We start from the raw sequence: 27,334 nt of genomic DNA on the forward strand, positions 1-27,334 counted from the left end.
ATTATTCTTCTGCATCTAAGTGGTCAGCAGATTACCCCCAATTATTTGGGTCCTCATTTTACCCACCTCAGAAGGATGGAAGGCTGAGTCAACCTTAAGCCACTTAGAATCAAACTCCTGGCAGCGTGCAGAGTTTGTCTGTAATTCTGCATTCTAACCACTGTGTCATCACAGCTCAACAAAAGCAGTCTGTTATATCTTGTAGTAACATTACTTTTTAACTGAAAAATAGAAGGTGGGAAAGTAAATCTAATTTTTAAAATCTGTTTCATTTTATTATAAATCATTTCCCAAAATTTGGGGACTTTACAGCATTGTCACAAAATCTGAAAAAAGTGACCCAGCCTTATATTTCCAATCTTTAGGGAAGAAATGATCTATTTTTGCAGTCAGTACTAGGTTGATATACTGCCAGCAACACAAACTAGTTTCTTTTAGCATGATGTTAACTGTAAGCGTAATATTTTCCCTTCTATTTAACTTTCTCCATCTTAATATATTTTCCTTTATACATTTCTAAGTCTGAAAATAATTATACAGAAATCTCTATGTTGTTGTTAAGTAAATTCCCAGGTATCTAATTTTTAGCAATAATATTAAACCGTATTGCTAATACTGCTTTTCTATATCATCATTGTGGTTTAATGGTTAAGGCACCAGACTAGAAACCAGGAAACGGTGAGTTCTAGTCCCACCTTAGGCATGAAAAGCCAGCTGGGTAACTTTGGGCCAGTCATTCTCCACCCAACTCACCTCACAGGGTGGTGGTTGTTGTTGTAGACAAAATAGAGGAAGTTGTATTAAGTGTGTTTGTTGCCTTGAGCTATTTATAAAAATAATAAAGACAGGATTAAAAGTTCTAATTCTATATTCCAAGCTGTACTGCTGTATATATTCCATTAACAGTTCTAGAGAGTGGTTTGGATGAATAGATGTGACTACAGCATGATTGCATGTAATTTTCATTAATATTAGTGGCTTGCTAATTTGTTTCCTGTCATATGTTCATTGCAAACAGTTCTCATCCCAATAAAAACAAAATAGGAAAGAAGGGACAGCATTCTTTTATATCTTTCATTCTTAGCAGGCAAGTTTGCTTTCATGCTAAACCTATTAGTCAAAGTCTTGATGCCAGCTCAAGGCATCATCTAAAATGGCTTCTAGATTTTGTCCCCACCACCTTGAAGAAACAGGGACACAGCTTTGAGCCTATGTTGTGTGGCTCAGGCTGATTATAGTGTCAAGGAACCATTTTTTTCCATCTGCAATTTTATTTCCATCTATCTACCTTCTCTGAAAAAGTTTAATCTGACCACTATTACCATGTTCCAGTTCTCTCCCAAATAGACAATTGAAGGAAGTTAAGAAATCATAATGGGTCTGGAAATTATTTATTAAACAAATTTAAACAACTCACAATAGATGACTCTTATAACTCTTATAACATTAAAAAAAATCTACCTTATATTAAAAGCACATAAGGAAAACCACCCCACATGGCAGCAATAAGACAATCAAATCAGCCATTTGATCAGCTCCATTTCCAGTCCTGGTCCCCAAGCCTTTGGGGGTCTTTCAGAAGAGCAACAGAGTGGGGACTAGCTGTGCCTTGTGGGGGATGATGTTCTGTAAAGAAGGGACCACCACTGAGAAGAATGTTCCATTGGGTACTTCCTGACCAGGAGCCTATGACGCCTGTTCATAAGAATTTCAGGTTAAATTCTATATAAATCCCTAAATGTCCTGGAACCTGGCTGTATATGAAGGAATGGCTTTTCTCCCTATGACTGATTCTGATTCTCTTGAAGAGTTTAATGATGGAGGTGAAAAAGGTGAAGATTTGTCCTTGGTGGCACTAGCTATGTGGAATTCCCAGTTCTGCCTTGCATTTTAAGAAGAGGTTAAAGACCCATTTCTGTACTCAACCATTCTTACCTACCGTATTTTCCGGCGTATAAGGCGACCTGGCGTATAAGACGACCCCCTACTTTTCATGTTAAATTATAGGGTTTGGGCTAATAACTCAATATTTCACTTCCTGGCACACAATCTGCATATTAACAACTCGTTAATAAATAAAAGAGGTAAACTTCGTGACCCTCCCAGCCCATGCATAAAACAGAAATGAAAAGGCTTAAGCCTTTCCGTTCCCAAATACCAAGATTTCCCCCAAGTTTTGCGCGGTTAAACAAACGGCATTTGCGTATTAATGTTTCTCCATGGAGCACAAAATTCGCCTGAATTAAGGAAAGTGGGGAGCTAAAGAATCTGGGGCTACAGGGAATACCTCTGGCATGACAGGCAACCCTGGGAAACACGAGGACTGTAGCGGCACGCTCAGTTTGCACAATCCAATCCAGAAAGCGCCCGGAGGCTCCTTCGTTACTTCTAACTGCAGAACGTCTCCACGTCCCGCCTGCCTTGCCTTTTAAACCCCGCCCCCTTTTCCCCTGTAACGTTTCTCTGCTCCGCCTGCTCTGTGATTTGCCCAGCTTTGCTCCTTCCCCGCCAAATGGGCGCCTCGCCTTCTTTTCTCTGAGCTCTCTTGCCTGGTGCGCTGCTGCTCTCAGTTCCGGGCAAGGGGCGCCAAGTGGCTGCAGACAAGAGGCGCTCCATCTCTTTTTCCCCCCACCCTCCCGCCGCCCAAAACCCGAAGATTGATTGGCAGACTCACCACGCTGAAAAGAGCGCCGCGCGCACTGGAGACAATTCACGGGCAGCGGCAGTGCGTGAAGCCGAGGCGTGACCGGGCAAGCAATTCTTCTAGTCGGCGCGAGTCAGGCGGTGCCTCGGCGGGAGCAAAGGTGCTCCCTTCCTACGGTCGAGCGGGGCGCCTCTGGGGACTGCCTTCCCCTCCTCTCATCGGGGACCTGACGGCCAGCATTGGAGGCGCTAGCATGGCCAGTCCTAGAGAGAGCAATGGCGGCAGCTGCAGTAGCCGCCCCAGAAGCTGACGAGAGTTTGTCCTCCTTCGCCGTTCACCGTCAGCCGCTTTACCACGGGTCGCCATGCCTACCTCCATTCACCCAGCGATCCCGCCGCCCAGCAGAAAAGAGAAAAGATCTGAGAGGTATTTTTCCGGCGTATAAGACGACTCGGCGTATAAGACGACCCCCCAACTTTTGAGGTGATTTTCATGGGTTAAAAAGTCGTCTTATACGCCGGAAAATACGGTAATCATTTGCCTTAATCTGGTACTACAGTATTATATTTGAAGTTGTATCCCATTGTGTTTGGGGGCATTGTTTAGATATTTAGGTTGCGTTTTGATTTAAAAATAAAAGCTATGTTTCTGGAATTCTGTGAATATATTTTATATTTCTTGCTAGGTTTGCTGGCTTGCTTGCTGACACAGGAGGATTAGACATATTTGATTAGAGTCTATGGTGCTTATTGCTAATGCAGTATTTTTTTCCACCCCACAGCACTAATGTTAATTAATATGGAACTAAAAGTAAAAAGGATTCGTGTCTGAATTACTTTTGGAAGACAGCGGATGCTACCTCATAGTGTATTTTAATTTTATTGCCCAGAAAAAAAGACACGGTGAAAGGGAAGAAATTTACAGTTTATTAGTAAAATCCAGTGTTATGAGGGCCCTCTACTATTAATACCTATGGTATATAGAAATTCAAATGATGCAGCTTACTTAGCTTCCAAATGTAACAATATGGAACCATAAACTCCTTATTATCAATCTTTAAAGGATCTTATTTATGAAGTGGACAAAAAGATGGCAATGCTCTTTATTTTTATTTGAGTTTTAACCCACCTTTATTACTTTATAAGTAACTCAAGGTGGCAAACATACCTAATATTTCTTCCTATTTTCACAGAACAACAATCCTGTGGGCTGAACTGGACTGAAAAAGTGATTGGTCCAAAGTCACCAACAGGCTTTCATATCTGGGATGGGACTAGAATTCAGTTTCCTAGTTTCTAACCTGATGCTTTAATCACTAGACCACGGGTCGGCAATCTGGAGTTCTGGAGCCGCATGCGGCTCTTTCAGCCTTCTACAGCAGCTCCAGTCCTCCGCCATTTGCAGGGAGAGAAACAGAGAGAGGCACTTGTGCTTTGCTCTCTCTCTCTCTCTCTCTCTCTCTCTCTCTCTCTCACACACACACACACACACAAAACAACAAACACACAGTGGGGGAAGAGGACTGGCAGACCAAGGGCAGAAAGAGAAGGAGGGGAGAGAGAGAGGGGGAGAAAGGGAGGGAGAGAGAAAATATGAATACATGTGGTTGTCCTTACTGGACTTTTAGTAAAGAATGTTTAATGAAATATTTTGATGTGTTTTTTTTCATTAAGAGATGAGGTATGGGGATAATTATGATGTATTTAAAGTTGATAGATAAGCTACTAAAATTGTTTTCATCTGTTGGGATGAAGGAGAAAGGGTTTTTCCCTCTTTTTCTCCTGCATATATTTTTTTTAGTTCATTGATTTCGTAAATGCAACACCCTATAGTTTTTTTTAAACATAGCAGAAAAGGTAAAAAAGGATATGTGCACTGTTATCTTCATTTTAGATGTCAGAAGGGTTTTGCGGCTCCCAGTGTTTTCTTTTCGGTGGGAAACAGGTCCAAGAGGCTCTTTGAGTGTTTAACTCCTGCACTAGACCAAACTATCATATATGATATTACCATTTCTATTATCATCTTCCTAGCGTAATTCCCATAGGTGCAAGGTCTGCTTTTTGGATCAGTGAATATATCTTGCATGATTAAATGCAGCATCCAAGTCATGTCTGAATTTTGGCTGTAGATCCATGTGTCGCGACAAAAAAAATATTGACTGGCTTGTTCCCTGGGCCTGATGTTGGTTTATTACCATTTCTATAGTCCAGAAGGGACGCGGTGGCTCAGTGAGTTAGGACACTGAGCTTGCCGATCAGAAGGTCGGCAGTTTGGCGGGTCGAATCCCAAGTGCCGCGTAACAGAGTGAGCGCCTGTTACTCGTCCCAGCTTCTGCCAACCTAGCAGTTCGAAAGCACGTAAAAATGCAAGTAGAAAAATAGGGACCACTACGGTGGGAAGGTAACAGCGTTCCGTGCGCCTTTGGCGTCTAGTCATGCCGGCCACATGACCACGGAGACGTCCTCGGACAAGCGCTGCCTCTTCTGCTTTGAAACGGAGATGAACACCAGCCCCTAGAGTTGGAAACGACTAGCACGCATGTGCGGGGGAACCTTTACCTTACCTATAGTTCAGAATTCATTTATTTATTAAATTTATATACTGCCTAGCTACCTGTCGGGACTACTCTAGAATTACACAGTAAATTGTCTTAATTATTGTTCGACTCATTTACCAAACAGCAATTCTTCCTAGAGCAAGAAAACACATCTCCCGTTAAGCAACTTTTAAGGCACCCGCGATTGCTTCTATTCATACCGTCCCTTAAGGATACAGTCAGTGCCCAGTAAGATTGCTACAGGAATTCTATTCAAGGCTGGAAGCATCACTGGAGAGAGAGGCCGTCATGAAACTTTAAGCTTTGGATAAATAACACGGCCGAGTTGTGGTCTACTCTTAAGCCAACGTAACTGCACAAACACGCTCAGATTTAGCGCACCGCCTTCGTCGAAGGCAGACTGAGGGACTCTTTAGGGCGGGGACGCCCCAGAAGGCTTCCATTGAAATTAATGCTTTTCCTTACAGGGCCACAGAAAGTTGTGGAAAACAAGGTGAAAATGCCAAAGTTGTTGTTTTTAGCACCAATGGCGGTTTTGCACAGGTTTTTAGTTCAGGGGGTTTGGGCAGCAGCCTCCTTTGCGGAGAGGAAAAGAACCCAGCCACGGCAACCTAGACCGGACTTGAAAGTGGAAACGCTGGCGGCGCTAGCCGCCTTACTCCGCGCAGCCCAGCTGTACAATACAGAGCAATTAGGCGGGTCACGTGGGCATCGAGGAATGCGATGCATGCGTGTACGGGGGTGGAAGGGAAGGGTCTGGAGCGGCGGCGGCGCAGCTCTGCTCCCCACAGCGCCCTAAGCCGGAGCAGCCGCTGGAGTGGCAGTCGGGAGAGCCAACCGGAGGGGGCGATTCCTCCCCCGCTCCTCCAATCATGCTCGAGGTCTCGGCGACATCCTCGGCTCCGCAAGGCATCCTGCGTGTGTGTGTGTGTGCGTGCGGGAGAAATGCTGACCGCCTGCGTGTTTCGGAGGGGATCGGGCAGCCCGCCTCAGCACCGGTGAAGCCGGAGGAGAGGGGTGACAGCGCCTCGAGGCTGCAAAGGTGACCAAAACGATGCCGGACAAGCTGTGGCTTTCCGCCGAGGGGGTTGAACGCGACCCTTCGGGCATCCTCAAAGGCGAGAGAGTTCGGCGCGACCGGGACAGCGACACTGGCTTGGCGGTGGAGAAAGTTGTGGCGCGCTTGGAGACGGGCTCCCCAGTGGGGGTCCTCAAGTGCCCCCTCGCTTTTTTCCTCCGTCCAGCCGCGGAGTCCTTTGCAGGCAGATGCCCAAGGAGCTTCTGTAGCTGCTTGCCTCAGGAGCGGGGGGGGGGAGAGATAGGTTTTACTTGTTCCCTATGGGGAGCCCCACCGAGTATGTCCCTCTCGTGTCCCTCCCCCCATGGAGCCGTGATTCATCCATAGCGGGGGTGTGGCGGGGGGGAGGGAGTGCAGCCTCTTGGATCGAGAAAATTGATGGTGTCATGGTGAAAGCATTCATATGCATATATTCATATGCATATATATATATATATATATATATATATATATATATATATATATATATATATATATATATATATATATATATATATATATATATATATATATATATATATATATATGTGTGTGTGTGTGTATGTATATATATATATGTGTATGTGTATGTATACGTGTATATGTGTATATATATATATGTGTATATATGTGTGTGTGTGTATACACACACACACACACACACACACACATACATACATACGAAGTTTGGATGCCAAAACTGTTAAAGAGAGTTTCCGTGGAATGGTTTTACTCAGCAAGACTCTTTGGAAAAGAGAGTTGTGGGGAATCTCATTTTTAAAAAAAAAAAAAGTAAATATGCATGGGGAGGGGAGGTTTTCTTTTCCCCAATGTAAATATTTAATGTATTCTCCGTTAATAAATGTATCTCGTTAAATCTGTGGGTTTGAGTTTCATCTAGAGTTATTCGTGCTCAGCATCTCTTCCCCCTGTGTGTTTGCAGGGGTGGGGGGGGCAATGATGTTCCAGGATTGGGCATGTTTTAAGAATAAAATAATTTAGCTGTATGGAATTGAGTTCTGAACCAGCTGTGCAGGAGAGCAGAGTGTAGGCATTTATTTATAATGTTGATGTCTGTGGCTCCCCACTTTACACTGATTGGGGGTCGGCAATGCAGCCTTCCAAAGTGTAAAAGTTTCTTTGGAAAGATGGTGGTGATGCCAAGTGTACATCCTGATTCCTCCTTAATCCTCCCCAGTGCCTGTTGCAAAAGAGGGAGGCTCATTAAGGGTGTGGCAAAAGTGATGGAATGCACAAGAAAATGTACAGTTTGATTACATGCAGAAAAGGGCCTGTTCACTGACCATTTTTATTCACTTGCCCAATTGCAGACCTATTAGAAGAGGCTGTGTGGGACTATAGAAATGCTTTCTTGAGTGCTGTAGCAAGAGGGGTTTTCCCCCCCAGCAATAATCATCTTTCATAAAAATGATTGAGGATGCAGTAGTTAGATGACTGTCTGACAGGTGTGTTCTGGTGTGGATATCTGAGCCAGTGCTTCATGGGGTAGTTATGGAAATAAAGGGAACTTTCCAGATAACTCATCTTGAGCTCTTGAAGAAGAGGAGTGATATAAATCTTACCAATCAGCAATATTTTATACAGAACATTAGTTCAACATGATCCCTGCCTCCCTGGACATAACAGACCCCCTCCCCCCTGCTGCCATATTTAAATTATCAGCAAATCTAGATCATTCCTGCTATTTTAAAGTTGAATTTCTTAGAGAAAAATGCCTAGACCTTCACAGATCCCCTTGGTCCATGAGAACCACTGCTCTAAGGCTTTCAGAGAATAATGGGAGCTTTTAGGATGAGTGCAGAAGATGGGTTTGCAGTGTTGAATGAAGCCTCTGAATTGTTAATTCTGAATGAGAAAAGAGAAAAAGTATTAATCGTATAGATATTACTTATGATAAACATACTAAATATATGTATTCATGCACTAAATATAAGTTAGTTTAAATAGAATGTAATTTTTTGTTAAGTGTTCATCCTTGATCCAATCAATATTTTGGAATATGGCTGCAGGCATAATTCTTACTTAAAGCCTCTAGCTTAGAGAGACTGGGAGGAAATCTCATTGTTTTAGATATGTGGCAACTCCTGTTATTAGGAGTGGTTTCTAAAATTACTGAATTGTTGGGCTGAGTGTATCTTGTATGCTTAGAATGCTGGTTGGGTGAGAAGATTTGGAAAGGATGATTCTGTATGAAAGAACTTGAGTTCAAATGAATGATTTGAGTTTGATGGCTCAGTCCTGGACTTTTGCCATATGTTCATAACTTGGGCAAGTCATTTGCCTTATCCTCGACAGTTTGCTAGCAATGAAATGATTATTTATGATTGCATTCTGCTACATCTAGCTACTGCTTTTGACTAACATGAAAGGATCTGGAAAATATGAGAAAGAATATTCAAAGGGACAAATTTTACTTTTGATTTTAGATACTTAATTTGGGAATAATTGATTATTGATCTTGAAACATAAAGATGCATCACCTTGAAGAAAACTCCTCAATGTTTATCTTTTATTTGAAATATGGATCCAACTGTCTGGAGGAGATTGATCCTAATACTTGTGGAAAAGAAAAAGAATACAGGTAGTCCTCGACTTAAGACCACAATTGAGCCTCAATTTTATGTAGCTAAATGAGACATTTGTTAAGTTAATTTTGCCCCATTATGCAACCTTTCTTGCCATGGTAGTTAAGTGAATCACTGCAGTGGTTAAATTAGTAACACAGTTGTTAAGTGAATCTGGCTTTTCCATTGATTTTGCTTGTCAGAAGGTTGCAAAAGGTGGTCACATGACCCTGGCACACCGCTACCGTCATAAATATGAGTCCATTCCCAAGTGTTTGAATTTTGATCATATGACCATGGGAATGCTGCAATGGTCATAAGTGTGAAAAATGGTCATAAATCACTTTTTCCAGTGCTGTTGTCACTAAATGAACTGTTGTAAATAGAGGACTACCTGTAGATGTTCAGGCGCTACTTCAGAAGAGATTACAGAGGAAATAAAGTTGTTTACTTCAAATTACTGTAATGGAGAATATTAAACCTAGCTTTGGATCTTATTTTTCTAAGCTATAATTCAGACTAAATACGGTTCTGGAGAGAGACATAAGAGGAAAAAATATTTTAATTAAAAAATGTTTTCCTTAAGATTTATAGAAAATTTTAAGATAAGTCAACATTATTTTTGAGATAGATTGTTTGAAGCTGAAAAAAGTATAATGTAATCTAATAAGTGACTGATGTAAGCTATCATATAGTGTGAAACACGGTGTGCTCATTGGGCTATTCCAATATTTCTTAATTCACAAAACATAGAATATATTACAGATAAATAGGGAACCAGCCTATGTATATTCAATAACTTTTTAAAAAATCAGGTTTTTTTTGTTATATGGCTTTGTGGAAGTTTCTCTTGAGTGCCACAGAAAAGTGAACTTTAAATATTTAAACTTTAAAATATTTGGAAGCATCATTTTCAGATCAGTTCATCATTGTATGTATATCCACTTGACAGAATTCCTTTTTGGAAACTAGGATGCTTTGTTAAGATACAGTACCGTATCTGGCAATTCACTGTGTATTTCAACATTCAAAGGAATTAGGAAATATTTATATAATGAATACTTGAGGGAAAGAAAAGCAGCCTCTCTACAGAAACTATCAGTATATATATATGTATATATGTATGTATGTATGTATGTATATATATATGCAGAATCCCAAGTACCGGTAATCTTTTTAAAACCCATCTGAGCAGAGTTGCGTTTGATACTAGCAATGAGACAAAACCTGCTTTAGTGTGGCACTAACTGAGCCATTTTATGTTGCAGGTTAGAGCAAGTAAATTGAGCAAAAAGATCCAACTTTAAATGAATGCACTGAAATTTATGATCTAGTATAATGTATTAGTGGACGATAAGAGTTTGGAGGCTGTCACAAGGATTAGTATTAGAAAGACAGGAGGATTGTTTCAGGAGGATTTTAAAGAATAAAATATCTTTAAGGCCCCAGGATAGGCTCCATTGTGAAGCTACAGAAAGGATGATTGTCAATTGTAATAGGAAGGTAGAGATAGGATTTACACACTGCATTAATTCAAATTCTTTTAAGTCCCATTTATTGAGTGTACACAATTAGCTGTGTTTATTCACCACATTTCAAATACTTTGGCCACCTAATGAGAAGAGAGGACTCATGGGAAAAGACCCTGATGTTGCGAAATTTTGAAGGCAAAAGGAGAAGGGGATGGTAGAGAATGAGATGGTTAGATAGTGTCATTGAAGCAATGGACATGAGATTAGACAAACTTTGGGAGACAATGGAGGACATGGGGGCTTGGTGTGCTATGGTCCATGAGGTAGCAAAGAGTCAGACATAACTTAGCAGACTGAACAACACCAACACTTATCACATTAAACCAAAAAAGAAGCTAGCTACATTAGGGTTGGGGAGCAGGTGCAAATAGAGACCTAAGATTTGGCTTTGAAAAGGAATTCCTGTGACTGAACTCTAAAACTGTTGCAATTTGTAGATAGCTGATGGAATATTTTTTTTGTATGAGGAGGCTGTAAAGTAGTGGAAGCTTTACTAAATAAAACAGGCTTGTGAGAGTTTATGTAAAGGGAAGATTCTGAACAATCTGTGTCTTAGGTCTGTACGTTGTATGCCATTTGGATATTGTCAACTCACTGACCCTAAATGGTAGGGAAATCTGGGTCTTTTAATCCAACAATCTCATGCAGTTTATCACATCACCAAATGTGTTAAGTGTGTATTGTAGGTTTGCCTTTGCTGTACATCTCTCGTATAAAATAAACTACCGTAATGGGATAGGTTTTAAAATTATTGTATAAAGCCTATTAAAATCTGTTACGGGAAAGAGCCTGGGTGGAGCAGTGGGCTAATGCCTCCTTAAGTAACACCAGTTGCCTGCAATTAGTGCAGGTTCGCATCCCACCAGGCTCAAGGTTGACTCAGCCTTCCATCCTTCCGAGGTAGGTAAAATGAGGACCCAGATTGTTGGGGGCAATTAAGCTGACTTTGTAATAATGCCGCTTGGGGTGTGTGTGTGAAAGCCCTAATAAGCAGGCATATACATAGAATGAAGGCTACTGCTAAGCTTGAGTCTATGGAGAAGGGCGGGATATAAATGGAATTAAAACAAAAAATAAATAAATAAAAGCAATTTAGTATCTTCTAAACATTTATGATTGCAGCTCTTATAACTCCTGATGACTACTTTCCCCTATTGGTTGAAAATTTCCAGAGATGAAATACCAAACATTTGGAAAGAAAACAGGCAATCAAACTACTTACACCAATCTTGTAATATACAGTAGCTTCTTCCTTTTTAAAAGAAAAAAAAAACCATATTTAGAAGAGAATTATCATATTATACAAAAATGATTTGCAAGATTAGACCTGTATGATGATTTATACTGGGACCAAACTTCACAGTTTAAATAGATAGAAAATGATAAAAGAACTGATATCATAAAGAGGCTATACATTTTTTTTTCCTTGCTAGGAAAAAGTGCAGCTAATTTGATGTGAACCGTTATGATTGTTATGAGAAAAGGTTTTAACTCATTGGTCCACACTGTAGTTCCAGTTAGGGCAATTTATAAATATCTAACACTTACCTTGCAATCCAATAGTTTCAGCACTTAAGTATAATTAATATTGCCTGTAGTCCAGACAGCCTGCTACAGGCCAAGTAGTCAGTGGTCTATGCTGCCAAACCTTAGAGGGCACCGACCCCACCTCTTCTTCTGAATCATTCTAAAAATGCAAATCATTTCAGATGACACCATCAGATACCACTATCAATCCAAGTGTGCCATACGCTCTTGAGCTGGCATCATGTGCAGGACCTCCTTCTTCAGCCTGATCATAGTGGATGATGGGAATTATATATTAAAACAGCTGGAGGGATTTAGGTTTTGGGGAAAATATGTGTCCAGATTGAATCACTATATTTCCGTCTGGCTTCTATCACTAATCAACCTTCAAATGAAAGTGGGGAGGGGTGGAAACGGGATGCCAAGATACCATTCCTGAACCATGAGAGCCTGCAAGTGCTTGATGGAGGTGCTTGTGGAGAAGTGGATTGTTCCCATAACAAAAAGAAGTTGTATCATTGGACAATGTGAACACCCGAGAGGTGGGGACAAGCTTTCGCTCTGGAAAAACACGAGCTGTTTTTGTTCCTTCAGTTCCGAGATGGTTTATCCAATAATGTTTTCTGTTTGGGGACTTAGTTGCTCTAAGGATTCCTTTTTGGGGGTTGGCTACTCAGACAGTTGACATTAAACTAGCTCTGTCAGGGGACCCTTCCCAAGCCCGTCAGACAGAGTCCAGAATCTGCTCCATAAGGCAGGGGTCCATCTGGTGTTCCACTGTAGCCTGTTAAAACCCTCTGGTTAAGGGCAATAAGCCAATATTGTGTGGTTGGATGTTTGTTAAATTCTTAATATTACAATTTATCTTTGCTTGCACAGCTCATTCCAGCTAAATAATTTTCACAAATGAGAGAGGTTTAAGTCTTTCATTCAACACTTAACTGCTCCTGCCAATTTAGCAATCCGAAAGCATGCAAATTAATGTAGATAAATAGACATCGCTTCAGTGGGAAGGTAACAGTGCTCTTTGCACCACGGCATATAGTAATGCTGGCCACATGACCACAGAAGCTCCTTGGACAATGATGGATCCCTTGGCTAGGAAACAGAGATGAACACTGGCCCTTAAGAGTCAGACACAACTGGACAGGGGACACCTTTACCTTTGCAACACTAAAGAGTGTATTATAACAATCTGTGTGAGGCTTCCATTAAATATGAAGTATTTCCACTTTTACAAAATATACAGTCTGACCCTAGCGCCTTAGAGATACTGCACCATCAGTCTTGAATTATACACCAGGTTTTCCACTATTTCCAAGCCAAAGTATGGTTTCTGAGCTACAATATCCTATGATCTTTTTGTTAAAATATTTAAAAGATTATATACCCTCTTTATAAGCCAGCCTATACTCTTAGCTTTTCCTTAGAAGTCCTGTCATACAGGTATGTCTCGATTAGTACAGTTAACAAATCTCATTAAATGATCTTATTATTTGAATTCATACTATTTGAAGTGCTATTTTTATGGAAAATGATAATTGGTTCCAATTCAAAAATAGCAAAATTTACATAAATTTTTATATACTGTATATTGATCAAATATTAAGAAGATATAAAGAATATACTCACAATTTAAAATTATGGTTTACAAAGTCTCAGATTAATTACCAAAAATAAAATAAAACAAAAAATTATATTGCAGATTCAGGCACTCCAACATCTTATTGTAGTCTTGACGTTCATGTCATTCAATCACATCAAATTGTAGCTTTAGTGTAATAATGGGCCTTTTCTTTTTTTAACCTTTACTGACAGACACTCTCTTTTCTCCATTTTGCACAAAGATCAGCAGTTCTTAAAACCACAACTGCAAATGCATGTGTGCTAGTCTCAATTCTGCACACACTAGCCTCACATTAACTGAATTTTGGGTTGCATTCAATTGATTCAAAGTGTATCAATTTACACTTTGTACTAAACTGAATATCACATCATTCAAACTTGTACTAAACGTGGCCTATCTGTATTTGTAACTGGTAAGAAAGACTATACTGGAAGACACATAAAATGTAATGAAACAAGAAGCAAAACATACCTAGCAACACATTATAAACCTTTGCTTGTGAGGATCTGTAAAAAAAAACCCACCTGTGTTGTTAAAACTAATATGAAGTGAATAAACTGGAACGTGTAACCTCAGAAATGTGAGGATATTAAATTAATACATTTTCATTCACCTGATAAGTCATGATACATATTTAGGGAGTAGTTATTCTAATGAACCACTAATCCTAATTTAGTCCAGGGGTGTCAAACTTGCAACGTGTTGCAATGTATTGTGACTTTTTTGCCATTGCCAGCAATGGGGTGGGTGCGGTTTCATTATGATGCATCCGGCCTGAGGGCCGGCAGTTTGACACCCCTGCTTTTAGTCCATGGGTAGGTAAGCAGCTAACCCACACAAGCAGCTACACAGTGATACACAGAAGTTCTACATTTAGAAAAATCTGTTTCAGTTGTTACAAAGCTTGTGTTTTATCTGACAAACCTCTGAATACACTATGGTAACTTTCAAGGTTAAGAATGTGTCCTGCTTACTCTTTCCATATTGGTGATAGGAATAATTGAATAACCAGGGCTTTTTTTGTCATTGAATGCTCAGAACGGAGTTCCGGCACCTTTTTTGGATGGAACCTTATAGGGTAGGCAAGGTGGGTTGTATGACGTGTGAGTTCTGGCACCTTTTTCTTTTACAAAAAAAGCACTGTGAATAACAATATAAAAAGCAGCTTAGAATTGTTTTCCAGAGGTTTAAAATGTTTTCTCCCTCACTTGAATAGTTATAATAAGCTTAAAACTCAAGGAAAAATATTATAGTCTGCAATATTATTTTAGGAATATACATTGCAATTAGCATATTGAGAATCATTTGAAATAAGTAAATATAGAGAGAAAATGTATTGACTAGAATCTATAAAATAATTGAATTAGAATTCTGCCCTTTATTACCACAACAGAACATATCACTTTATAAGTACTTAAATTTATTTGCAGAAACATAACTAATTAACTGTTAGTTAAAATCTGGGCGGGGTTTTTTTGAGTTATGGAGAAAATATTAAGTTATCGTTCAAGCTTTCTTTGAACTTGCTTCAGTTTATAATAATATTCCACAATCAAAATAGCAAGTAATATGCTTAGGAGAAAACTAATATATTAAAACAATCAAATTATTATTCACAGGTTTGTCTCAAATGACACCAAGCCATATGTAATAATAAAAACACAGCAAGTTATTCATCATACTGGCTTTTCTTTCTTAAACTAATAAGATAAGGGATAGAAAAGTAGAACATAAACAATGGAATCACAATCTATGATATAAAAATTAATTACTAGATTATACAAATTGAAAATAGCAATAGTCATGTCTTTGATATAACTTGATTGCAGACAGCCCAAGTTTTGTAAGATACCACAACATTGAAAGGCCATTGAAACATATTTTGCTTGCTCAGAATATTCTTGTGAGATTCAAAACAAGTTCTTTATTTTTTCAAGGCCCTTTTCTCTTTAATTTACAGGTAATTGAGACAAATGCTCATAACAACCCAAAACCTATAGAGGCTCATGACATGTTAGATCAAAGTTTTATTATATTAAATATAGGGTATTTATTTCTCTTATTGAAATACTTGAATTCATGAATTCAATACATTTTATTATTACATTTATTCACCACTCATCTTGTCATGAATTCAGTATGCTTCCCAACCTATGGAACATATACCAAAACTGATGAAAAAATATTACTGTACATGTTGCGGCCTGTTCTAAGGAGGTACCATGCAACGTGGTTCCTTTCCTTTGCATTTTAATATGAGGATGTGTCAGCTTCTCAATAGGATTTTAGTAAAAATCTGAAGCCAGCAAGAAATTTTGGCACAGTCCTAGCAAATAGTTGCTAATATACTAAGCAATTTGGAGAGAAGTATTGGCAGTGTGCCTCTTCCTTATAAACTACTGGCAGGGCTAACCTACTGTGAAAATATGGTACATGGAAATGCAGAACAAGCGAGCTGTATACTTTGGTGTTTTAGTTTTGATTCTGGGTTTAAAACTTATTGATGTCATTTTTAAGCCCTGCGTTTCTTGTTGTTAAATTTATAAACCCTTGATTCTGCTGTTCAGGATTATGAATTAATGTGAAGTTAGGCTTATCTGGGTTTAAGCCACATAATCATAAATCTTTCAAGTTATGTGTAGAAAGATTACTTTTATTACAGAGTAGCCCGAGCCCATAATACAGGCTTAGAGAAGGCTTAGCACTATCCTTGACAAGAAATATACACTTCTGATGTTGGTAAGGGGCTGTTGTTGGCTGAGTGCCTGAGGTAATTGCTGAGTTAGTATAGCATGAAAACACAAGCAGAGTTACATTGCAGGCAATCATTTCTGTATCAGTGCAAAACATGGAAGATGTTAGGACAAATGAAGGAGAGTTTAGGTTGGTGTAATAAAGATGGATTTGCTGGCACAGTATTTGTCTGAGAACCCCTCACTAAGTGTCTGGCAGAAATAACCTTTCCATGCCTTAATGAAAGTTTCTGCTATTAAGCACAAGCAAAATGGTATCAGTTGGATTCATGATGTGGTATGGCTGTGGTGGTGATCATATTTTCCTGGAGGGAAAAAATAAAGGACACACTTGAAAAAGGGGAAAATCTGAAAGAGGTTCATAAGGATAAAAATTTTAAATTATTTACAAAAGAAAATTCAAGAACAAAACCAAGAAAAACTTTACCAAAATATCCTAATAAAGATATCTAAAATCAAGCAGCATATTTAAATTCATTTCAAAAAAGACAATTCAGTTTGCATGTTTTTCCCCCACAAGAATTGAAAAAGTGCATTTTGTGGTGCCATTTGTATGGTACAAGTTGAATGACCAAAATAATGGACAGAAATGAGTTTTTTTAAAAACACAGCTTTCTGAAATAAAGGACTACCTATAATAAAGGATGCACAGTCACTGTAGGTTGGCATAAAGCAGTGTTGTACTATAATGACTTCTGCTACTTTATTTATTAGATTTTTCCCATCTTTATTACTTTATAAGTAACTCAAGGCGGCAAACATACCTATTACTTCTTTCTAGTCCTATTTTCCCCACAACAACCCTGTGAGATGGGTTGGGCTAAAAGACAGTGACTGGGCCAAAGTCACCCAGCTGGCTTTCATGGCTACTGCAGGACAAGAACTCCCAGTCACCTGGTTTCTAGGCCAACCAACATCTTAACCCTTATACCAAATTGGCTCTCAATAGACCCAAACTCTGTCTTTACAAAATAGATAAATAAAATAAAATAAAACACCATTCTCTGACTTCAAGAAACTCTTGTGCTTTAACATTCAGGCAGTTTTCTTCTGTGTGATAAGTATGGTATATGATATATTAAAAAAATGTGAAAAAATATTCACCTTTTTTAAATGATCTTTTATTACAGAATCATTTATTGTATCTTGAAAAGAAAACACATTAGGGAAAGAATAATAGCATGGAAATGGAAGGATTCCCTCCACCACCACCTCCTGAAGGTAATGTAAATAAAAAAAGTATGGATGTTCATGCTAAGTTGAAAATGCCTGCATTTTAAAATATTTGAATTTATTTATTTTGTGCCTTTAAATCATTTTTGACTCCTGGATACCGTCTGGCCAATTTCTTGCAATTTCTTTAGAAAGATTTTTGGAAATAGTTTGCCACTGCCTTCTTCCAGGGGCTCAGAGAAAGGGACTGGCCCAAAGTCACTCAGCTGGCTACATGTCTCAAGTGGGACTAGAACTCACGATCTCCCAGGTTTTAGCCTGGTGCCTTAACCACTACATTGTGGTGGTGGTCTTTAAAATAATTCCTTAAATGTTGTTTTACTATTCTGAATTATCTTATTTTCTTCATTGCATTATTTGTTGTCATAAACTCATAGGGAGAAGATTCTGTGTCAAGCATGTGTTTTGGATTTCCTTAAGATTCCATTGAGTGATTTCATTCATTGGCACTGGTTAGTAAAGATGAGAAGTTGTTTCTAGTAGTTTTTTCATTTGTTATATATTATCTCCTATCTGGCACTGGATCTCCATTATTGTGGGATGTTACAGGCTGCTTACGCTATTGCAAGGTTGTTTACAGTGCAGTTTTTATTTAGGGTGGATAAGTCAATATATGTGATGGGAAAGAGCCAGTGAAAACATATGTGAATGTATAATTTTCTGGAAAATGTTGACTAGCATGGTTTGCAATCTCTTTTCTGAATTAGCTATATCTGTTTGTGTTCTGGCTAGGATTTTAACCAGTTAAATGGAATCACTGGGTGAAGTCGTTCATTGGTTTAGGGTCAGGAATCATCAATAGCCCCTAGGCCAAAGACGTGATTCTGTCCAGGTCCTGGCTCAATACCTGGAGCCTGTGCAGAATTGGATGGGGAGGAACAGATTTAGGCCTAATTGTGGTAAGAACTCGTTATCTGCGTCTGGGGATATTCCATTTTTAATATTCAGTGAGGTTACTGTTCCCTTTGTGAGACTGGTTACAATCTGGAGGTCCTCTTCGACCGACAGCTGCTGAAAGAGAAATAATTTTTGTACAAGTTCATCTGGTGTGCTTGTTATACCTCTTTTTGGACCAGGAGGCCCTTTAGAATCAGGAGATCAATTACACCTTGGTCCCTCGCAATTGGATTACTGTAAAGCCTTCTATATGGGGCTGCCCTTGAAAACTACTCAGAAGTTAAACCTGGTGTAGAATGCAGTAGTGCAGGCAGTGATGGTCGTGTCATGGTATGTGTCCCCACTGCTTTGTGTGATTTGCAGTGTTATCAGATGGCTTTCGGGTGCAATTCAGTATACTGGTTATTAACTGTAAAGCCCTTCATGGCATCAGCCTGGCTACTTGAGGAACTGCTTGCCTCCGTATGTTTCTACCAGTCCAGTGAGCTCTGATAAAGTGAATCCTATTAAGCAAATAGTGTCATTTTGCAGGACCCAGAAAGAATGCCTTCTTGATGGTGGACCCTGGCCTCTGCAATGTTATGCTCAGAGAGTCACACTGCTCCCACTTCACTGACATTTCAGAATTAAATTCTACGTATGATTGCAAATAAATAATTAAAATAATTTGTGCACTGAATGTTGGTCATATTTGTAAATTACGGATGATTAAAATTCATGTAATCTAGGGTGAGGAGCTTAACAAAGAACTTGATAGGAAGCCTGCAGGACAGAGCCTTCTTTGAGGATTGTAAGAATATTGCTTAGACTGAACTTTGTACTATATGGCATTTGTTTGTGAGAAATGCCCATTTATGCACACAAGACAGTTACAAAAGATGGTACAAATGGAGCCAAGATTTAAGTCAAATGAGAACAGCTTCTGAATTGTAGCTCTCAATAGTTCCTTTTTGTGGAAGCTGCTGGTAGATTGTTTTGTGTCTGAATTTCTGCTTTAAAAGAGAAGAGTCTTAAAATGAAAGGGAAAAGCCAAAGTATTTGATTTTTTTTAAAAAACAGAGAAAAATAAAATTAGGTAAACCAGCTTTAATTATTTACCTTTACCTAACAGCCATGCTTCACAACAGAGAGATAGAACAGAAATCTTTTCTCCCCCCCCCCACTAATGTAAGCAGGGTATTGTGCATTGTTAACTTATACATGAAAGAACATATTTCCAATTAAAGATTAATCTCCCAAGTCATGCAGGGCTCCTGGTGACTTCATGGACATGCCTAGTCAGTTTCCTTGGCAAAAATACAGAAGTGGGTGTGCCATACTGGGATTTCTTTTTTTATTATTATTATTCCTGCGTGTAGTTTATGGTTTTGATATTCCTTTAAGGCCCAAAATCAGAAGTTCCCAACCTGGAGTGCCCACACCCCCAGGGGATACAAGAAGAAATTTCAGGGGGTGTGGCAAAGAGTGGCTTGTGTCCCTTAGGGATGAGTCACAAGTCACAATTACTTGTGTGTGAATATTAATCAAACATTTCCTAAGGGTGAGGGACATAGAAAAAGCTGGGAACCACAGCTCTACATGTTGTTAGTCTACTCTAAAGGGATCCATTTTGATTCTAAAATCCACCTTATTGATTCCTATCTAGTATTATGTGGAGGCCATGTAGAAAGGCACTGTTTCCCTCCCTATTTTAAAATAAAAGACTGTTGTCAGACAAATGGATTTTAGTGTTCAGTCAAGCATGTTCTGCAGCTATTCTTTTCACTCTTGAATAAATTATTCACAAATGAAAATAATAAAGGAGAAGCAGCGTGAAAACACAGGAGGGCTACCAATGGAATCCATGCAGCAACTTGAAAATGTTCGTGCAAGTAAATTCCTTGGCAACACACATTTCTTCCATTTAATTGTAAATATAAGTATAAAATGAAAATATAGTCCTAACCATTCTTATTTCTAAGTAAGTATTGTTTGTTTAGAGGTCCGTCTGATCTCGCAGCTCCACATCAAGACATTTTTGTATCTCTCCAGATCCAAGAAAGCTTTTTTTATAGATGGTGTTATTGTTGTGGAAAAGTGTCAGCCTTTTCTGGGAAGACCAGATTGGAAACAAGACCAGATTAGCTAATTCTGGCTTAATGTAAGGCTACATTAAGGGACTCTTGCAAGTCTGAAAGTACAAGTATCCCACTGTCTCCCTTTACAGCCAGAGCACTTTTTTGGGTGGAGGTCCTTCTGAGTTTCCTTCTACATCCAGTTATGCAGCTGTAGGCTATGACCTCTCCTATATTATTGTCCCATAGGCAACATCTTTCTTCCCAAGTCATTCCCACATACTAAGGAGATGTATGCACAAAAATGTAACCTAGGTGTTTACTCTTCCATAAATTTGGAACTATTTTATGCATTCTCAAAAAGGCAAGACTTTCCATTCTTAATAGATTTTTTTAAGGTGTTGATTGAATTTAAAATGCCAAGATGAAAAATATTTAGTTACCATTTAATTACCCCACCCATTCCCTTGTCATGGCTACATGTCAAAAGCAGAAGTTAGACAGGGCCGTGATTCAGATAATATTAAAAACACTTATGTGGCCAAAGCTCTGTCTTTTTTTAAAAAAAAAATTTTTTGGTATTGCTCCAAAAGTGGTATATGAGGAAAAGGATAGCAGTTGATAACATTACAGTTAATGCTGATTGAGTGGTAAGAATCAAGGCTTTGATAGTGATGATAATTACAAATATAAAAGATATTTGTTTTGTTAATTGCCATCACTGGACAAAATAAAGGTACATAGAGTAAATAAGAATGGTGTTGACTGGGATATGGCAAAGTTTGATCTTCCTGTAAAATAGATTAAATGTTTAGCTAGAAGGATCAAGAGAAATCGAGTTTCACACAACCTCTAATATTGCTTTATTCACCAGCGGGCAAAAGCTTTCAGACCTTCCTCAGAGAAACTATTAAATAACATAGTGTTCCTTGGCAGACTGTAGACCTCATCTGTTTTGTAATCCATCTTTATTTATTTGTTTGTTTAATATATTCCAATACTATTTCCCATAGATGCACATTTGGATAAAAGTTACTCTAGCAATATAAAATCTATGGGTATTGTTCTTAGGCCAATTTTTCCTGGTAAACACCCAGGTGTGACATCACTGGACCTTTGAAATATGCCTGATATCTTTTTAATTAAAAAGGAGCTTATCTAATGTCTTTGTGTAGGAATCTGCTGCCTTTCAGTTGGCTAGCTGTTTATTTTTTGTAATATATGTGAATATATAAGCCAGCATGTTATCAAATTAGTGTTGTAATGTGAGGTCCTAAATATTTTAACAGAGTTTACTCTGAACTAACATGTAATTAATATTAAAGCATTGCATGTACATACTGGAGACATGTTCTATATAATAGGAATACAGGTGGTCCTCAGCTCAAGATGGACTAATGGGGACTGTCCATTTTGGTCAGAAGTGATGACAGCTGTTAAGTGAAGTGCCCACGTGATTGCCTCACGACCCCTCCCCCTGCCCCAGGCCGTCCAAGTCCCCCCCCATCCACCGTGGCACCTGTATTTCCCTTTCTGTCCTTGCAGTTGATTGTAAGGACAAATGACTGGGGATATTGGAGCAAGGAACTTAAAAACGGGTTGTAAGTAGCTTTGGCGGGGGTCTACTATAACTTTGAGTGGTTTCTAAGAAACCAGTCATAAGTCAAGGACTACCTGTATGTGTTTATAAAAGGGCAAGCTTACAAATGTTTCCTGACATAAATTTGTTTGAACCCAGGTGGTTCATTTTGGTTTTAGAAGTAGTCAAACATGGTATTGGCTATATAGAAAATCACCTTGGCATGAAACAATTTAATTTAAATGTTGAAAGTGTATTGGAGATTCTTACTGGCTTTATATACCTTTTGATGAACGTGTAAGGATGCTGATCATTAAGAGCAGATTGTCTGCATTCTTCTGCATCAGCACTGATTATTTAGAAGTTCCGTATTTTTAATTTGCTTCTAAGAATGGTGGATAAATTGGTTGCATGTATATCAAAATAATATATTGCATACATTACTTTTGAGTAGTAACAGCTATCAACTAAATAGTGGCTTTTCTTCTCATGTATCTGCTGTATTTTTACCATATACTTCCCACACTAGTTCCGCAGTAATCAGTGTATGTTATAATTTTGAAAACATTCATAGGATTTGAATGTAAGACTGATATGTGAAGCATACTGAAGTCCTAATATCCTAAGTCCTAATGTCAAGTGTTAAAAGTGTGATTGTTATTCATTTCATACCCATTGTTTGTCAAGGGTTTGCTTTTAAAGATGTCCACTCTTTAGTTTTAGGAAATGACATGCCAATCACTGCTGCTAATGAAGAAGAGGAAGAAGAAGGAGAACAGTTTGACTTTGATAGTGGAGATGAGATACCAGAAGCAGACAGACAAACTATTTTGCCAATTCGAGAAGAGGCAAATTGTATAGGTACATGATTCCAGGCAAAATAAATCTTGTGAATCTTACTTTTTGTGAATATGAATTGCCTTTGAGAGTAACTCCATGATGCTTGCAAGTATTCATTCTTGGGAATCATGGGTTGAACTAATTCGGACCCTCAGAAATTAAAACTGTTCATTGCATGAAAGCCTAAATGAGCTTTGTCACAAGAAAAGCTGCATGTAAATTACTCTTAGGGACCTATGCAATTAAGCCACTATGAGATGACACTCTCAGTGTATAGATTCAAAGATTACTCCAGTGCCAAGAGATGCAGCATTCTGGAATTCTCATGTTGGCCAACATGTCTATTGTATAAAATTGTCATATTTTCTAATGTTCCTACATTGAACGGTGAGAGTTGTATAATTCAGTTGAGTTGCTGAAGTTTTTCTATCTATGTCAGCCTGGTTCTCAGTGGAGAGAAGTTTACAAGACTTAGGATCTCCAATTAAGAACAGCAGCTGATAGCAGTTGAAGGCAACCAACCTGAAGGTGGCTGAAAAACTGTGGTATAAGTTCAGGCAACAAAGGAGAACAGAATTGTTATACAACTATTTTGGATTAAGATATACACATAGATATTATTGACATAGTGCTATTACTCAGCCTATGCTATATTATACTATACTTATATTAAGTGTTAAGGTAGAAGTTAGGAAAATAAGCAAGTTTATTAAATTTATAACAAAAGCGTTTTAAAGGCTTTCCTTTAAAACACAGGAAAGATAAAAAATGGTCTCTGTGTTGGTAATTTGTACTATTTCCCAAAAGACTTCAGTGGTTATCGATCCCAGGGAAAAAACAACAACAAACCATTAGGTTTAAGGAATTGCAGATAAGTGCCCTTGTGCATTCTGAAACGCTCTTTTCCCTTCTAATCTGAAGCACTCGACACCTCCACTCTGTTCTAATTCTCAAGGCCAAACAGTTTGCCTAACAGATTAAACATTCAAGCTATGGATTCTGCTTGTAGGCAAGCCAGTTTAACATAACAGTCCATTCTGTCTAATTGTTATTGGGTCTCTACTATAAACACCTATAAAAATATTTGTAGTCCTCACCTCTCTTTTTGGGCCCCAAAGGCCACTTGGGAGGGGTTTTTTTTTGTTTTTGTTTTTTCATGGTACAGGAGGAAACTGTACCTCTGTGCTGAGGTGGAAAAGGAAGGTGATTTACCACCTGTTGACTGGCTGTAATTTCTCACCATTTCTGCTAGAGTGGTGAACCGGCTGAGCTCTGCTTTTCCCTTCAGCTTGCCTGCTCTTGGTTTGCTGAAGTCCAGGCCCATTCTTCCTTCCCCATCAGCTATCTTGTCAGCTGCAAATTCTTCCTTTTTTCGTCCTTCCACCTGAAACAAATCTTCCTTCAAACATAAACACGCCCTCAGCATTTTCCTTTTATAATTGGAAACCAGTGCTGTCCTGATTACCTTAAAATCCCAGGGGGGGAGAGAACAAGGGGAAAAAAAAGAGCTCATGTTGGCCATTGCAAGGCTTTTCTTCCCCAAGAAGTCAGCTGTATTATCCTGGGAAAGACGTAGCTGCTTTAAGGAGCTGAAGACCAGTATTATGTAACTAATCCACGTGTGCTCCAAGCACCTTTTTGCCTTCAGATCTGAAGTGCAGTATGTAGAAAGTAGCTTGGTTTTTGAACGGGAGGAGAAGCCATATTGCAGAGGGAGGAAGTTTGATTTTGTGTTTTTTTTCTCATTATGAGAAGAGTTGCTTTGACAGCAGTGTGTATCTTTTGTATTCAAGGGAATGAAAATCTAGAAAACCTAGAAGAAACGGAGAAAATGCAGAGCTCCAAAGCCAATGCAGAGGGCATCCTACCACGGGTAAACCCATACTCTGTCATAACCATTTCGCCAATGCAGGAAAAGGAGCTGTTGCTGTCACCAGAGCCAAGCACACAAGATGGAACTATAAGTCCCACCCTCTCAAGTGGATATTCGGTTCCGGTACCTTGTGGCTATGCAGTGCCATCCAATTTGCCATTGATATTGCCGGCGTATTCCAGTCCTGTTATAATCCGCAACCCTTCTGTGGATGAGGAAGGTAGTGTAGAGCTATGGACAATTATATTTTTTAAAAAAACAATTATTTTCCTGTCGATGGTCCTGTTATTTCTTGGATAGTTTGATATCTGTGTAATCCAAAGCTATGCGCATTGCTCAGTGGGTTGTACATTGAGTTTTGACACATAGCTTAAATATATTTTGTAATATCAATAAGATTTATGTAGATTGTTAATGATAGTTTTGTGTTATTGACAACTTATTTTTTGTGCTAGAAAATGCCTGTTTTATTAGGATTGTGTTCTTAATAAACTTAATGAATTCTTTTTTAATAGGACCCTACCCTCTTCTCTTCCTCTCAAATACTCTCTGCCTGGTTTGTTAGGCTTTTGGTAAAACTTGGAGAGTGTGCAAAGGAGTATTTAGGAAGAAGAATAAGTCTTTGTGAAAGCAGAAAACTGTTTATTCTATATTGGATTATAGAAATTTATCTAATTTCTCAGTTGTTTGAAATGTCTCTATTTCTAAACTGTCATGTATATGTGCTAATATATATCCCACAGCACTGTCTTAGGCTTAAAGATATTTACCCATGTAGTAGGGCTGTTTTGATATTATCCTTCTCATCTTTCCTACTACCTTTTCCTAATGGTATCTATGATTTATCATTTGTATGTTATGATTAATGATTGTAACTATGATACACACTTATCACTTTGTTGTTTGTATGTACACTGAGAGCTTATGCACCAGACACAAATTTCTTGTGTATCTAATCACACTTGGCCAATAAAGAATTCTATTCATAAGTTATAAAATGAAAAGGGTTTTACATATGTGGAAAGAAAGCTATATAACATAACCCTTTTACTTACTTAAATATTTATAATCCCACATTCAGAGGAGCTCATAAAATGTATTACTAATAAGCAATATTTAAGAACAGGAAATTGTACTTGACAATTCACTATAATGAATGTTAATTTAAAATGCTTTCACTTTACCATTACTGTGACTGAGAAATTGTATCATTTCTTTAGCAAGTGTTCATATAGTAGCCGAGGATGGTCATTCAAATTCTCAGAGTTCAGAAGAGCCTCCAAACAGGTAAGTCAAATATTTAATGACATTTTTTGTGAAAGAACAACAAAGCTGTAGCCTCAGTGCATCTGGAGCTCAGTAAAAAAAACCTAGGCCACTGTTTTAAATGGAGGACAGCAGGATTAATACATGTTCAGGTAAAAGTGATATCCTTCCACAGTCCGTCTTTTCATAGTCACATTCAACTTCTTTAGCAATACAGGCCGTGGTTAACAATGCCTGTCTGTTGATGGAATAACATCCATCTATGAAATAGATGCTCCTCATCAAGATTGTCCAAAATCTGTTCCAGAAGACCACTGATGTCTGATTATGTATTATTGGATATAGGCTGGTATATCTGGTGCTACACATGCTTTATTACTTCTTTGAGGGTAGTAGCAAGCAACTAAATTTCATTTTTAATGTGTGCCATTGTGCCCATAGTAAAAAATGACAATAAAGGTTATCTATCTTATCAAGCTGTAGCAATGTCATGCCTACCATTATTTCCAAAACTATTTGACTATTGAACAAAGCAAGATGCTGCATTAAATGAGCTTTCTTGTTTTATATAGATTTTTAAAATCTTTTTTTCTTAGTTATGGTAGTAAATGCTCTTTCTCTTCAATATCTGCTTGTTTCTTCACACTTCAGCCTGACTTTGTCTGCTTCCACCTGTGCTTCCACCTAATTATTACTGTGACTCATTTCTGAGTCATTTCCCAAAACCTTCCCTTTATAATGTCTTTTGTAAGGTGGACATTGCCCGTTTAAAGCTGCAGACAGTGTTTTTCAAATCAGGGTGCTTGGTGGGTGGGGAATGAAAGGTAAACATTTGCTAGGCAACATGGACCAACCAAATCAGATTCCTAAATTTAGAGCCAGTGGGAACATACTGGCAATTATCCACATGGCCTTATTTGAACAAAAGCCACCAAGTCTCTTGAGCCCATGAGAGCAAGGCCGTTTTTCCAAATATTTCTGAGAGAAAGTCCTCCTGTAATGGCTAGAGATTGTGTTTGTTCCTAGCCTGTCTCTTCCTAATGACACTGGAAATAAAATAGCTCTGATGCAGAGCGGCATATCATCTTTGCCAGTTGTTTTATGTGGAGGAGACCAGGTTAAAAGCAGCTACTCTATCAGACTATATCGGAGAGAGGAAGTGGTTAAGCAGATTGTTTGTTCAATAGCTTTGGGGCAGTCAAGGCAACCGGAGTGTGATTTTTCACACCTGCTAGTGGATAGTAAAGATAAACCAGAAATGTAGCCCTGACCATTACTAAACAGACCGCCTTTTACCAGGGCTCTAGAGT

The 27,334-nt window shown here is 38.6% G+C and overlaps 1 protein-coding gene across 1 annotated transcript in view; it reads left to right on the forward strand.

The window, feature by feature from the left end:
* Nucleotides 1-17,463: 17,463 nt before the first annotated feature.
* The window catches only part of ARHGEF10 (Rho guanine nucleotide exchange factor 10), a gene marked incomplete at its 5' end in the record, with an annotated part of 108,630 nt that continues 98,759 nt past the window's right edge, over nucleotides 17,464-27,334 (forward strand). Inside the window, 4 exons of the mRNA XM_081314445.1 lie at nucleotides 17,464-17,503; nucleotides 22,763-22,906; nucleotides 24,679-24,978; nucleotides 25,979-26,045. Coding sequence (XP_081170571.1) covers nucleotides 17,464-17,503; nucleotides 22,763-22,906; nucleotides 24,679-24,978; nucleotides 25,979-26,045 — 551 coding nt within the window. The remainder of the gene's footprint in view (nucleotides 17,504-22,762; nucleotides 22,907-24,678; nucleotides 24,979-25,978; nucleotides 26,046-27,334) is intronic.

Source organism: Vipera berus (genome assembly GCF_964194415.1).
Source record: "Vipera berus genome assembly, chromosome: 1".
Lineage (NCBI taxonomy): Eukaryota > Metazoa > Chordata > Lepidosauria > Squamata > Viperidae > Vipera > Vipera berus.